The sequence below is a fragment of the Schistocerca americana genome, chromosome 5 (genome assembly GCF_021461395.2).
Source record: "Schistocerca americana isolate TAMUIC-IGC-003095 chromosome 5, iqSchAmer2.1, whole genome shotgun sequence".
NCBI classification, from domain to species: Eukaryota; Metazoa; Arthropoda; class Insecta; order Orthoptera; family Acrididae; genus Schistocerca; species Schistocerca americana.
The window spans coordinates 448,563,848-448,580,110 of NC_060123.1; the positions used below are offsets into that span (position 1 = coordinate 448,563,848).

Sequence of the window (16,263 nt, forward strand, 5' to 3'; positions counted from 1 at the left end):
CACGTCAGTCAGGGGCCTGAAGATGGCATAGTAAACCACCAGAAATGGTAGCCAAATAAAATAACAGTTTGAAATTAGATGGCTGAAAGGTTTTTGATTTGACATCCTGTAGTAAACAGCCAAGTCTCATGAGAACAGATGGACATACAGAGATATTTATTGTATGTCGCTGCCAACAATGAAGTGAGAGGTATGTGTCAAGTTGAACAGGTTTTATAGTATGAGGATATTCTGTCTAAGATACAAATTATCTCAGAGCAGTGTGTACTAAAACATTTTACAACTTGAGAGTGACAAAATACATTGGGTAACTGGTGTGTTAGTCTTCAAAGCTGGAAGAAGTATAAAATGCAAAGTTTGTGAAGTTTGTTTTCTAAGAAGTTGCACAGTATGTTTCTAACACCTTAAACTTGTCAGTATGTCTACCCAATAGCTTTTGAAAATACATGTTTTTCTCACTTAATTTCTTTAATTACTACATATATATTTGATGTTACATACTTAGCCATACAGAATTGTGAACGTATCATGTTCTTCCAAAGTTAGCGAAGATGCCATTTACAGAGCAGCACTAAAATCATGGAGCATTATGTTTTTAGTTTGTGTTGCTGTAATCCCCCTGTTGTGGGTTATGATGATACCTTTCCTTTGTACAGAAGTATTGGAAGGTGAAGGATTTATGTCCCAAATGCATACCCAAGAGATCTACATCTACAACTTGGTCTGTACATTGCAAACCACCGTGAAGTGCGTGACAGAGGATATTTCCATGATTGTTTGAATGTGTTTGTGTCTGCCGTACTTATTCTAATCTTGTTCTCACGATCCCTGTGTGAACAATACTTAGGGGGTTGTAGGATATTTTGAGACTCATCGTTTAAAAGCCGGGTGTTGCAACTTTGGTAGTAGACTTTCTCGAATTAGTTTACACCTATCTTCAAGAGTTTCTCAGTTCAGTTTTTTCAGCATCTCGGTAATACTCTCTCACTGGTCAAACATACCTGTGACCATTCATGCTGCCTTTCTTTGTATATGTTCAATGTAACCACTTAGTCCCACACATTTGAGCAGTATTCTGGAATGGGTCACATAAGTGATTTTTGAGCTATCTTCTTTGTAGACTGAATGCATTTCTGCAGTACTCTACCAATAAACTAAAGTCTGCCACCTGCTTTAGCCACAACTGAGCCTATGTGATCATTCCATTTCATATCCTTACAAAGAGCTATGCCCAGTCATTTGTACGAGTTCATCAATTACAGCTGTGATTCATTGATATTATAGGATGCTACATTCTTTTTTTGTTGTGTGAAATGCATGATTTTACATTTCTTAACATCTAAAGTAAGTTGCCAATCTTTGCAACACTTTGAAGTCTTATCAAGATCAGACTGAATATTTATGCAGCACCTTTCAGACAGTACTCTTTAATAGATATCTGCAAAAAGTCTGAGGTTTCTATTAATATTGTCTGCAAGGCAGTTAATGTAAACCATGAACAGCAGGAGTCGCAGCATACTTCCCTGAGGCACTCTCGAAGTTCCTTTACATTTGGTGATGACTCTGCATCCATGATAACATTCTGCACCCTCCCTATCAAAAAGCCCACAATCCAGTCACAGATTGTATTTGAGACCCCGTATGATCAAACTATGCGTCGTGGTCACTGATACCAGTATTAGTTTGGGACACACTCAAAGGTGTCATGTCTGTTGCCATGATGGAATACAACTATGAACATGCTTGAGCATAACATTGGGATTTTTTGTTTTTCAGGTGAGAAGAGGTCCTGGATTAACCACTTGGTTCAAGAGAATAGCTCAAATGTCACTTTTAAAAAGCAGACTCAACCTTGAGGTTTGATGAAATCGATGGGATAGATGGTGGTTGTGAAACAGTCAGTAACCCCACCTCAATATTCACCCAGGCAAACATGGCTCTGGGCAGACATTTTCTTACTTACCTGCTCATAGGACCAGTTACAGAAACTTTATTTCCAAATAACAAACAAACATGCAAAATATCTGGCCCCCTTCATGGGGTGAAACATCAGTACTGTGTAGCCACTTATTCAATCTTTGTAATTTTATACTTTTCTTAAGTGAATTTTTACTTTTGATACAGTTAAATAAACTTCAAGTGAAAATAATATACCACTGATAGGTGCTAATACATAACCAAACAATGCTGTTGTAAAGCTTGAAATTATGTCAGAGCGAGTAATTTCTTGCATGAGTGAAACAAAAGCACTGAGATTAATAGGGGTTCAATGTTAGAATGTGTAGTAACGAGTCATCTTGTTTTATGCCCTGGCAGAAGTCACCTTTGTTAAGAGAATTCTTGCAATATTTAATCACACACCATACATTAAATTGTGCTACAGTGTAAAACTAGTATTTGTCTTATTAAACATAGTTGATTGCTTGTAACTTTAACAGGTTTTGATTTTTTCCCTGTGCCATCAAACCTGAAAAATATAAACGTATTGCAGTAAATAAACAATTGTGGCATATTTCTAAAACTCCTTTGCCTTTATTCTGCATTGTCCAAGATTCAGCGAGCCATTGTTTGCTTCAAATGGCAAACTCTTTCAGTTGCCTGTAACCTCACTGGAAAATGAATGTTCACCACAACTATCACACACATTTATTTCATGGGAAGTCCCACTAAAAATCACTTGCCCCTTGTCGGTGAAATGTATATGGCTGTCTTGCTTGCATTCTGCTGTCATATACCTAAAAAGTATTAATGTACTACTTCTGTTTTATTAAAACATTCACATTTCCTTATACGTAGATTTTAAGCCTGACTACTTGTTCTTTGCATGGTTGGTTGTCTACCTGCTCATAATACATTATATACTTGTACAATATTAAATTTTATTTTTAGTAAAACTATATACTTTGTGACATAGAAGCATAGCAGACACCTGTCCTTATGAAGCAATATTAAAGCCTCCTCCCACAGTAAACCAAGTGATGTGGTGCAATGTTAAAACATGGGGCAGATGTCACGGAGGATACCTGTTCAAATCCCTGACTTGTGATCCAGATATTTAGATTTTCCATGCTATTCCTAAATTGCTTAAGGCGAATGCCTGGATGACTGCTGTGAAAGCACACAGGCGATATCTTTCTGCAGTGTTGGTATTTGCTGTGTCTCTAATAACCTCATCATCAAAGGGATATTAAACTCTAATCTTTCTTCATCTACATCTACATACATAGTCCACAAGTCACCATATGATTTGTGGTGGAGGATACCTTGTACTACTACTATTCATTTCTTTTCCTATTCCACTTGCAGATGGAGTAAGGGGGAAAATGACTCTCTCTATGACTCAGTATGAGCCCTAATTTCTCTTGTTTTATTTTTGTGGTCCTTACAGAAGATGTACATTGGTGACAGTAGAATCATTTTGCAGTCAGCCACAAATGCCAGTTTTCTAAACTTCCTCAGTAGTGTGTTGCAAAAAAAAGTCTTCTTCGCTATATGGATTTCCATTTGAGTTGACAGAGCATTCCTGTAATATCCACATCTTGATTACACCTTCCAGTAACAAGTCAGGCAGTACGCCTCTGGATTTCTCCAACATCTTCCACTAATCCGCCCCAGTGGGGATCCCAAACACTCCAGCAGTATTCAGGAAAGGGTTGCACAAGTGTCCTATACATGGTCTTGTATATAGATGAACTGTGCTTTCATAGAATACTCCCAATAAACCAAAGTCGACCATTCACCTTCCATACTACTTACCGTACGTGCTTGTTCCATTTCATATCATTTTTCAGTGTTACACCTCGATGTTCCTTCCTTCCTTCCACTATAAAGGCATGGGATTTCCGTCACTAATCTTGTCTATTAGTTTCATTGTTGTAATACAGTGGTAAAGGCACTTGTTCTGTCATTTTCAGTGTTATGTGGCCAGGTGGCGGTGATTACCCTTCCTCCATTGACCACAAAAGGCAAGGGTCTGTGTTTAAGTCTCAGTTTGGCAAATAGTTTTAATATGCCGAGAAGTGCTTACTTATCTGCAAAGTAAAAGATTGATTTTCCATTATCTGTTTTATATTACATGGGCTTGTTAGTCCACGGAAAAAAAGAAAAAAAAAACAATTTTCAGGTTATAGCCACTGTGACCTTAGAAACTTTTTCATTGCTTCGTTTTGTTAAATCTCTTTTAGCTATTGCTTGTACTTCATCTTTCATCTTTTTTAAAAACCAGTTTTTCCATACATTTGAGGGTATTGCCTTGGTTTTTCTGTAGTATATAAGCATTAATGTAATATCTGTTTTCAGCATTCTAGCAAGAGCAGCAACAAGAAGAGAGCCTGGAGATCACTCAAGCAGATCATTGCACAGGAACGAATGCTTCCATGGGGAGATGATTATATCCATTGTAAGTACATTTTACTAAATATGTAGGCCTAAAACGAATCTCCTGTTTGGAATTTTATTATTTGTATAGTGAAATGCTAGATCCATATTGAAATAAGAAAATGTTCTCTACTTTATTGAAGTATCAGCTTCATAGGAAATTTATTTAAGGCAAATAGAAGTAGATTCATATAAAAACTTCAGTTCCTCTCCTTTCTTTATCACTTCATACTTTCCCAGCACTCCTTCTTTTTCTCCCCATGTTGTCTTTTCCTTTGTTTTGTCAATGTTGTTACCCATTTCTATTTGTTTTACCTCGAGAGGCTTCTAAATTTGGTATTTTATTCCTTAAAATGTTTATTTCTGTAAGCCATACCATTGGTGATTTCTGTTTCAGGAAATTTAGTAGTATTTGTTTCATTAGCCAGTTCTTTGTGTAGAAGTATTCAAAGAAGATTAATCTTCACTTTACCATTAATAGTGATATTTTTTCTACATTTTCTTAGATTTCCTTGCTACTTCTCATTTTCCGACCATCTATTATTATTTGTATTGCACTCATCTTGACGAAATCCACACAATGTAAATTGTTACATGGATTAATAAAGAAATCAATCAATCAATCAATCTTTCAATGAACTCTACTCTGTTCACTTTATATTGTAGTTCATCATTAAGAATTCACATACATAAGCATTTAGGGCTTCTCACTGTGGTGTAGTGTTTTAGTTTTGTATTTTTCGATATTTTTCTAGGTATTTTTTTTTTTATTAAACCCTGTGATCTCACCATTTTATTAACCCTTGCACCTATTGCGAATTTTTCTAGTTCATTCTGTTACATGCTCTTTCCAAGATACAATTTACTGGCACATTCTGTGTTCCCTATTTGTGTATCTCTGTATTTAGATGAAACCCCTCCCCCATCTTACGAGGCTTCTAGAGAAAATTTTATTTTTAACATAATCTGACTGATCAAAATTACAAACTGTTTTATTGGTATAAAGTGTCTCCCTAAAAGAGCTAACATTATACCTATTCTAAACTTATGCCATTTATTGTTTGATAATAAAAGGAGAAATAAAATAAACAAAAAGAAATGGTTTACTTATTTTTTATTTTCACTTCTTTGTTTGCATACTATCTCTGTGACATCAATATTTTTGATCATCATCTTCCTCACTGGTCATCAACAGTATTATTTATAAACATACTGCCATTTCTTTGTTTCTGACACTCCTTCCATTGTACGATGTCTTCTGGGTCATCCATAGCATTCTCGTTGTTAGTTGCCTTTCTTTAAATATTGTCACATTTTTAAACTTTTGTCACCTTTTTCAACCTTTTTAGGAAGAAAATTAGTTATTTACATTTGTTTCCAAGTTTCTGTTTACATGTCCTCTCACTGAACTTTTTGAAATGCTCCAATCATGAAAGTAGATAAAATCTAACCTGAAGAGCTTCCAAAATTTGAGATACATCGTTCCTTTTTCTTTTTTTTTTTTTTTTTTTTTTCATATTTTGTGCAGTTGTTCTTAGTGCCAAATGTTTCTCTATTACAAATGCTTATATTTTTTCCCAGGTTCTAACATTAGAGTTTCTTCCTGTTCCATTTACATATGGAGTGCGGGAAGAATGCTTGATTGAATGCCTGTGTACATGCAGTAATTATTCTAATCTTATCCTCTCCTGCCCTCCGTCTAAACTGCAACACTTCACTGTCCGCCACTCCCACCATACTATCCCTCCCCGCCCCAGCCTCCTCCTTACCCCCACCCAGTCGCCACTCCCATAATGCACTGGGTCTGCTGCTCGCAGCGTAGATTCAACTCTCTGAGACTGCAGACGTGTGTGCAAGTTGCGTTTGCGTGAGTGTGTGTGTGCATGTGTGTATGTGTGTCTACTGCTGACAAAGGCCTTAATGGCCGAAAGCTATGATTGTGTGAAATTTTTTTTATTGTGCCTATCACGACTTAGCATGTGCGCTATATGGTGAGTAGCAACTTTCCTTCTCTGGTATTGTTAATTTGTGAAAAAGAAAGGTATAATTTGGTAATATACCCAGTTCTCAATTTTTGCTCAGCATTGTGTGGCAGGTGTCCAAATTCATTTTCCCATACCTCTTCTGAGCAGTCTGTTGTGTTATATTATAGGGGAAGTGGTGTAACAGGGTTTTAATATGAAATACCATAGTGTTTGGAGACTAATAATGCCATATGGTGGCAGCTTCAGCTATCACGATCATAATGTTTTTTTTTCCACCATTAGAGATAGCAGAGATCAGTAACTCATTCTTTATGGGCACACATTGTTTCCCAACCTCCAAAATTTTTGTGAGGTTAGATTCAGATATTTTTTCTGCTAGCTTATTTACAACTTAGCATACTGTTTATGCTTTATGATTTAGTAATAGAATTATACCTACAAACGATAGTTTTAGTTACTGGAAATTGTTTATTCAAAGTCTAGTTTCATTAGCTAGTTTCGAAAATGGTGTTGGGTGGGAATATGAAGCATGTTGTTCCATGTTACGGCCCCTCTTTTTTATGTCGCCATGCCAAGAACCGGGTTATGGCCTTATAAAATGAGAATATAACAGAAATGGCACCCTGAAGATGTGGTTCAAGCAATAATAGTTGTCAGGGATAAAACTAAAACTCTAAATGAAGCAGCAAAATGTTTCAATATACCAAAAGCTACACTCTTTAGAAAGGTGGCTAGAATTGATATAGATTAAAATACTTTAAAATATGAAAAATTAAGTAGAAAACCTGTTCTTCCCCAAGAAATTGAAAGTAATCTTGTTGAGTATTGACTGTTGATGGAAAAGAAGTTTTATAGACTCACTTGTAATGACGTGAGGTGAATGGCTAATCAGTTGGCAGTAAGAAATCAAGTCACCAATTTGTTCACTGATGATTTGGCTGGATGGGCATGATTCATTCACTTCATGAACAGACACAAGAGTCAGCTTTCAGTAAGAAAGCGTGAACGAACATCACTATCTCATGCTACCAGCTTTAACCGAGAGAGTGTCATGAGTTTTTTTGATCTTCTGAAAACCGAATACTCTGAAGATTGTTAGTCTCCTGACCGGATCTTTAGTGTTGGCGACTCTGGTCTTAGTGCAGTGCAAACAAAAATTGCACATGTAACTGGCGTGAAGGAAAGCAAACAGATAGGAGCCCTCACTGCTGCAGAGAGGGGAAGTCTGGTGATGATCATTGAATGCCTGCGAGCAGGTGGTAACTTCATGGCTCTGATGATGATTTTTTTCACACCGGTTGGTCATGCAGATTGATGAAAGGTGTGTCTCCAGGAGCTATTGGAAAATGTCATCCTTAAGGCTGGGTACAGACCTATCTATTCACTAAATGGTTTACCCACTTCATTACAACTGAGTACCCAATCTTGCTCACATTGGATGGCATTAGCCTCACAACAGGAATATAGAAGTCATAATAAAAGCAAAAGATAGTCATGTAAACATTGTCTGCTTGCCACGTCATACTACACACAGACTACAGCGTCTTGATAGGACGTTCATGAGCCCCCTGAAGACACACTACAATGAGCATATTCGACAGTCACTAAGAACAGGTAGTATGGACACCTATGAAATTGTGGAGAAGTTCGGAAAGACATACCTCAGAGTCCAAAGTGGTGCATTAGCAGTCAATAGATTCAAATGCACCATCATTTATTTTCTAAACAGAGGTATTTTCACAGAAGCTGATTTCATTGCAGCTGAACATGAAGTAGAACAGTTTGCTAACAGTGGTGAAGCACTTTGTGATGGTGAAAATGATGACTTACAAACTTCTGGAATTGATTCGAGAGGCAATTTGAAGGAAGTCAAATGGAGGGGTGGCGGGGGGGGGGGGGGGGGGGGGGACAGACAGCAGGTCCATCAACATCTGTAGGCTATGTCAAGGCACAACACATATCTCCAATCCCAAGTTCAAAAAAGAAAACATCAGGCAGATTTCGGAAAGCCCTTGCAGTTATTATTACAACCAATTTGCCCTATAAAAACTCTTTGAATTGTTCCACAGATAAGAAACAAATTGAACTGAACCTACAGAAAAATAGGCATAAATTCAGGTACCTCCCTCATATAGGCATAACAAAAGTCACCAAGACCAACCAGCAAAATGTCAAAAAGATCTACTAGAGAGAAGACTGTTGACTCCGGGAAATGAGGATTCTTCTCAACAACAAAAAGAAATGAGGATGAAAGTTGTAACAAGGAAGAGGAAATAGAACTATCTTCTGGTAGTTCAAATCTGATGGAATCTGTTGGGAAAGACATTCCTAAAAACGATGATCCAGACCTTGTGGTGAGTCATTTAAAAAGTCAAAATCTGGAGAGCTATGGGTTCAGTGTGCTATGTGTCAGGAGTGGGCCCATACATTGTACAGAGGGTGTGAGACTGAAATGTTCATTTGCGACTTTTGTTCATGAAGAATTGTAAACTGTGAATCCAAATTGTTGTTTATAGCTCATAAAAATAGTTTTACTACAAATTTATACTGTAATTTGTGATTTTTTTTTTCCATTTGACTTCAAAATTCAGTTTTATAATATCATTAATAAAAATATAACTAGCGGTGTTTATTTTATTATTTATTTTAACTCAGTTTCATATTACCACTCCATTTCAAATTGCTCATAATTTACAGAAAGTTTTTAAAAAAATTATTGTAATTATTTAACATGTTGATTTTTCATCTAAATCATTATTGATCCTTTATAATCACACAGGTGACGTTTCTGACGGAACAGACACATTTTAAATTCAGTAACTTGCTTTAAACAAAAAAGAGTGTTCCCCTATTATATTATTATGTTATGGAAGTGCTGATTGAACACGTTGAAGATTGCATAAGCACTGTATTCATTGAATCTTATTGTGTGGAATATATCAACCATTAAAAGCATTTTCTCAAATGTTATACCAAAGACCAAGAGTACATATTTTTCTCTAATTTGCTTAAATTCTTCAAACCAATAAATATAGTGTAATAGACACGTCCTAAAGTAGCCTATGTTCTTCCTAAGTGTCCAAACTACCTCCACACCAAATTTCATTAAAATCAGTTCAGCAGTTTAGTCTTAAAAGGTTAAAGGCAAACAAAGTTTCACATTAATACTGTTAGTATGGAAGTGTGGGTGTGCATTTGTAAAAATTAAGTAGTAAGTTCCATGGGTAGTAAATCAGTGAATAATTGTATATGTCATTTTACAGTTCGCATATATAAAATCTATTATATACATAAGCATGTGCAGAAGGAAACATTTCACAAAAATTCAATTTATATCTCTTTTGTTTCACACAGATGGTACTATAGATGCACCACCATCATTCAAGCCTTCTAAAAAGTACTCTGACATATCTGGATTACTGGTAAGTATGTATTTATTTTTGAAAAACAAATACTATATCCAAAGGGCTTTGTTTTAGCTTTAAATAGATTTATGTTTGATAATTAAGTTAATTTCCTCTTTTTTCTGTGTAAAAGTTGGCATTCTGATGAACCTCACTAAATTTGCTAAAGACCAAAGATAATTGAAAGTATTCGAGTCACTGGTTGGCAAATGTTACAGATTGCCTTGAAACATAAAATGAAAGTTAGATTAATGAAGACAATTCTAGACAGTATTGTAAGCATATCTTTTTGCCTATTCTGAAGAAAATTTTTTCTTCATTCATGTTAACAAAGGCTGGAATACAGTTTACTTTACACTCACATGCAGGGTTAATTTCTTAATTGGTTTTGAGCCCATTTTACTTTCTTGGTTAGAAACATTATGTTAGACATTGCTTTCATGAAAGTACAAATAACAGCATTCATAACAACAACAACAAAAATGGTTTGTAAATTTATAATGCACAAAGAAAGAAAAAACGTTATCTACTCTTAATCTTTACATTACAACAACTTGTGATGCTGGAAAATAAAATGAAGAAAAAATTCCATCAGGTGAATGTGTTTTTCACTTTGCAGTATGCTTAAGATAGAAAAACAAAGTAATTGCATTGGCTACGGAAGTGGAAGGTCGCCCAATAACTTCCCCGATTTTCTAAATTTTTGGTATTATGGTTGCAGTCAGTGAATCTTAATATTATTAGTAAGTGCACTTTAGTTCCACCCCTAGTTCCAGAAATGCTAATTACACTCATTGGCCTTTTTGTTTGGTCAACTTGGCAGCTGCCTGCTCCATATCTTTGAAACACAAGTACTAGGCTATCAAGAAACAGCTCAAATGTGGAAACTTTCTTCGTACCACTAGTTTAAGATGTTCCAACATCCCAGAATATATTTGGCAATAATGTGATGATCAGTTTTCTTCCTGGAGTGTTGAGAGTTATTGTACTATAATAACTTGGTGTTTTGTTGTCATTTTGGTTTGATATTCTGAATGATTCTCAGTTAAGGGGTGACATCCAGTTAGTAACTTTATGTCTCTAAGTCCAGGAGCCTCGATCAAAGCAGAACTACTACCAGTCTTCGCATTTGCGTTGGGAATGATACTCTTTAGCCATTATTGGAGCAATGAAGGAGTATTGAATGGTGCACTTGTTCACTAGCGTAGTGGCACTTCAGGATGACTTGTGCGTTAGGTAGCAGTTCTAACATCTCTCGAGACAAAATTTTTACCTCTTCTCTGACAGTCGTTGATCTAAAGGTGAAAAACTTACAGAATTAATACGTGTATTTCTCTTTTTCTGCCAAGATAATTTTTAGCTTTCTGTGAATACACAATTTTGTTGTCTAAAGTGTGGCAGTGTATAATTTGTTAAGTGGGTTTATTAAACATCTACTCCCTCTGTTACATTTCCACAATTTCATGGTAGTCTTGTAATGTAACTTCTCTGATTGTGGACTGCATATAGACAGTCTACTTTGAGGCAAAAATATGGAAATAGACTTTTGTCATGAGCTTATTCTTGTACGCTATAGATCTTAGGCACAAGGCATGCAGCATTCCATTCAAATGGGTGGGTGTAGGCTGGCTGGATCAGAACAAAATGCCACAAGCTCTCTGACAGAAATGCTTGTAAAATGTTTTGCTACGAGCAGGGGGTAAGTCTGGTATTATACTGTCATATTTCTCTGACAAAGATTTGATCAAAGATATGATCAAGTATTCATCACATTTGTTTGACAAAGATATTTGACGTGGCACTAGAAGGAGGTATTACACTGTCATCATATTTTTCATCAAATTTCAAGATGGCGAACAACATCTTATTATGCGCTGGAGTTGCTACCATCACACTTGCATTTTGTGTGTGTGTTTGGAAGAAAAGCAGCGGAATAAAAGGAAACATACTTGAATGAAGCCATAGGTATTATGTCGAGATAGTAAAAGCATTCAGCAAAATGTGTTACATGAGCTGCTTGTGGAGGACATAACGTACTTACAAATGGATGAAAGTGTATTTCTGTATTTGCTCAGTAAAGAGGCTTCTCATATTACAAAAGAGAATGTTCTTTTGAGAAATGCTGTATGTGCAGAAGACAGGCAAACTGTGACACTGGGATTTCTTGACACAGGAGAGAGCTACTCTAGTTTACAATACAGCACTCGAATGTCACATTGCCGTGACCACTACAGTCACAGGTTCGAATCCTGCCTCAGGCATGGATGTGTGTGATGTCCTTAGGTTAGTTAGGTCTAAGTAGTTCTAAGTTCTAGGGGAGTGATGACCTCAGAAGTTAAGTCCCATACTGCTCAGAGCCATTTGAACCATTTATCACATTGCACATTAACCAAAATAATTCCAGAAAGGTGTGAAGCAATATATAAAGCACTGAAGGGGCAATATGTGAATGTAAATAAATGTTTGGTACGCTATACGGGCGATAAGCACTATTTTTTATTTGAATAATTTAAGTAATGGAATTAGTGTTCCAACAACTACAAAATTAATAAAAAGTATGAAACAGATGAAGCGATTTTTAACTTGTGGCATGTAAAGTTCAAAACTACACAAAATAGAATGGACAGCTAAGAAAGAATTTTTTATTTTCTATTCTCTATTCTGGCTTGCTGAAAAGCTGCCTGAATGAATGTTTCCAGATGTAGAGGTGGATGGCTGTAGCTGTGATTGTGGACATGAAGTCGCCTGCAGCATATTCCACTTGCCCGTCAGCACAATTAATAGCATGCACTGTGCCTCTTGCTCACCCCCACTCTTGTCGAGGAAAGTTTATTAAAAAAATAAAAAATAAAAAATAAAGAGTTGAAGGAACACTCCAACTTTGAAGCCATATTTACAGACACACTACAGAGATGTCACATAGCTGTAGCCACACCAGCACTTCAAGCAGTTACATTTCACATTGCAAAGAACAGAAGACAAACAACTTTTATGATCAAATCTACGACAAGGCCCTAGATCTGATCGTATTTATTTCATGACAGGCGACATTTGACAAAGTTCCCTGTTAGACCATCAAATTTCTTTGATATAATTATTTGACATATCAACTTTGACAAAGAGATATGACAGTGTAATGCCGGTCTAAGAAAGTAAACTAAATTATCCTTGCAGCTCCATCAGACAGGTGCTTTTAGCAGATGAAATGCAGTTTAAAAAATACGGGATGTCTATGTTTCTTCACATTACTTCCTTGAGTATGAGAGGTCTGGTGAATTGGTGGTTGTAGAATATTCCATGAATAATGCCAGAGTCCACAATTGTTTGGAATCCTCTTTAAACATGATGACTGCTCCTACCAACTAAGATGAAAATCATTTTAGAATATACCATGATAGGGACGGACGTCGCAGCAAATTAAAACTCTAAATGTTACTTACAGATGAAATTTAGTTTTTATGTCATTATCAAAAAATAAGGAATAAAAAAGTGTCATTAACCACTTGTGAACAGATGGTTCTCCACAGCTCTCTCTTTCTTTTCGTATTGTCCAGATGTTTTCATGGTTACAGAACAAGACCATGAATGGGCACATTAATTTGTTTGGTGTGTTTGCTAACCTTTGCTGTTATTAAAATTACATATGCATTTTTCTTTTTGTTGGCGAAAACATATGGAGCAGTATATAGAAGTCCAACATAAATATAACCATGATAAGGTCAGGACACAAACGACAGAAGTCCATGTTTGTTAACCAACTGGTCAAAGTTAATAAGTAAGCTTATCGTTTTGGCAAAACTTGGTGCTTTGAGTTGTCATTTCAAATAATTGTGTGTGTTAGTATTAGGTCCAAGCACGTTATTGTGATAAATTATTTTAATAAAATGTCATGTTTTAATCAACTAGCTGCAGCAGTGACGTTCACACTCATTTGTTGACATTTTTAGTTGTGGGCATTTATGTATGGCAGTTATGTATAAGAAGAAGGTTTAAGTTTGCCACTGCTGTTTTGAAAATTATTGAATTCATTCCTTGATTATCTGCACTGTCTAGATACACCATCAGTAAAACTAATAACCACCGTGGCGTATTTGTCCTACATTTAAATTAATGTTTTAGTTGTTGTGTGCACCCTAAGTGTTGAAACTAGTGGAGACAAAAATTGAAATGAAATCAGCACTTTCAAAAAAACTCCCGATGACCTGCTACACCAGACAGTTGTTGCCTTCCAAGTGCCTGGGAGAGATGTGGATGGAAACTGCCACACAGCTGGTCCGAAAATGATTCAGATCAGTGGCCTCTAGCACTTCATAACAGAAGGTATAAAACAGGTTTCCTCTAGCCTGTCCCACTGAGGTAGAGGTGCTGTTAGTACTGGTCCAGACAATTAGTGATTTTCACTTTCCTTAAAGATTTAAGAATCAGAAACTAGAGGAAAAATTTATATTGTTCTTAGTGCAACTACAAGGAGTGTGTTAATACACAACATGGTTTGCATGTAGACTCAAAATCATCTTAATACTGATTAATAAATATGTTTATAGATTTTGTCGCAGACTGCTCGGAAGTTGTGATTATCAGCACCTTAGTGACCCACTGAAAGTCCAGCAGAAATGTCTGACTAATTTATTTGAAGTGTGGCATCTCAAGCATGTGTTAGTTGTGAAGAGTGTAAAACACTGTGGGAAAAATAAAACAGCACATCACTTACTAAATCTGTTTAAAAACTCCACATAATGTGACGCAAAAATGCAAGCATCATGAAAAATCTTTATTTTATGGTGGAAAAAAAATGTCCTTTTTGTTAAACTATTTTTGCTTGAAATTAATCTGTTGGTAACACCTAACTTTGCTCCAGTTGGTATCTCACTTTTTGTTTCCTGTAAGGTACAGTTGGGGCAAATGTGAGTTGTATATCCGTAGCACTGTGTTTCCTTGTCTTTTATGCTGTGTCGCAGACAGTACAGGTTTCCAGTTTAGCATAATGAAAAGGCGAGGGGTCTCACAAAATGTAAAAGAAAAAAATGGTTAATTGGTAGTTTACTTAACAAAACACAGTCTTATTTGGCAAATATCACTCGAATCATACGCTGATTATGAATTTTAAAAATAGACATACATTGTGACAATTGTGTTTCTGATGATACACAGAGAAAGAGTTGTTCTGTGATGTTAGACAGAGGAAAGCTGAAGAGCTTTGGCACTTTATTTTGATTTTCTTTGTGCAGACAGTGTTCTTACATCTCATACTATTGTGAGGGCAATAGCCTGCATTTTAGGAGTTAAGTCGTCTTCTTCTTCTTCTTCTTCTTCTTCTTCTTCTTCAGAATGTCGTTCCTCGTGACCACTTAACAAATGCTGTGCAGCTCTTTGTTTGAAGTCAAGATTCTACTGGTAACTATTTTTTTTCTAATCATTCGTAGTTCAGTCAATCCTGTACTGAATCCAGCCATTTGCAATTCCCAGATGTATGAAGTGAAAAATAGTTGTAAAAATTATTTTCTGGTTGTGGTACTGATGCTGTAATAACTCATTGTACGGCCAATCAGGTGTATGCCACCCATATTTTTGATGTAGTAGTCGATTACTATTAGATGAGGAACCTGAATCTGTCTTTGATCCATAGGCTTCTACATCTACATGGATACTCTGCAAATCACAGTTAAGTGCCTGGCAGAGGGTTCATCGAACCTCCTTCACAATTCTCGATTATTCCAGCCTCGTATAGCGCGCAGAAAGAATGAACACCTATATCTTTCCGTACGAGCTCTGATTTCCTTTATTTTATCTTGGTGATCGTTCCTCCCTATGTAGGTCACTGTCAACAAAATATTTTTGCATTCGGAGGAGAAAGTTGGTGATCGGAATTTCGTGAGAAGATTCTGTCGCAACGAAAAATGCCTTTCTTTTAATGATGTCCAGCCCAAATCTTGTATCATTTCTATGACATTCTCTTCCATATTTCATGATAATACAAAACGTGCTACCTTTCTTTGAACTTTTTTGATGTACTCCATCAGTCCTATCTGGTAAGAATCTCACACCACACAGCAGTATTCCAAAAGAAGACGGACAAGCGTAGTGTAGGCAGTCTCCTTAGTAGACCTGTTACATTTTCTAAGTGTCCTGCCAATAAAACGCAGTCTTTGGTTAGCCTTCCCCACAACACTTTCTATGTGTTCCTTCCAATTTAAGTGGTTCGTAATTGTAATACCTAGGTATGTAGTTGAATTTACGGCTTTTAGATTAGACTGATTTATCGTGTAACTGAAGTTTAACGAGTTCCTTTTAGCATTCATGTGGATGACCTCACACTTTTCGTTATTTAGGGTCAACTGCCACTTTTCGCACCATTCAGATATTTTTTCTAAATTGTTTTGCAGTATGTTTTGGTCTTCTGATAACTTTATTAGTTGATAAACAACAGTGTCATCTGCAAACAACCGAAGATGGCTCCTCAGATAGTCTCCAAAATCATAAATACAGATAAGGAACAG

At 36.2% G+C, this 16,263-nt stretch overlaps 1 protein-coding gene across 1 annotated transcript in view; it reads left to right on the forward strand.

The window, feature by feature from the left end:
- Window positions 1-16,263, forward strand: part of LOC124615971 (INO80 complex subunit C) — a 70,112-nt gene that overhangs the window by 25,195 nt on the left and 28,654 nt on the right. Inside the window, exons 3-4 of the mRNA XM_047144173.1 lie at window positions 4,300-4,399; window positions 9,717-9,784. Coding sequence (XP_047000129.1) covers window positions 4,300-4,399; window positions 9,717-9,784 — 168 coding nt within the window. The remainder of the gene's footprint in view (window positions 1-4,299; window positions 4,400-9,716; window positions 9,785-16,263) is intronic.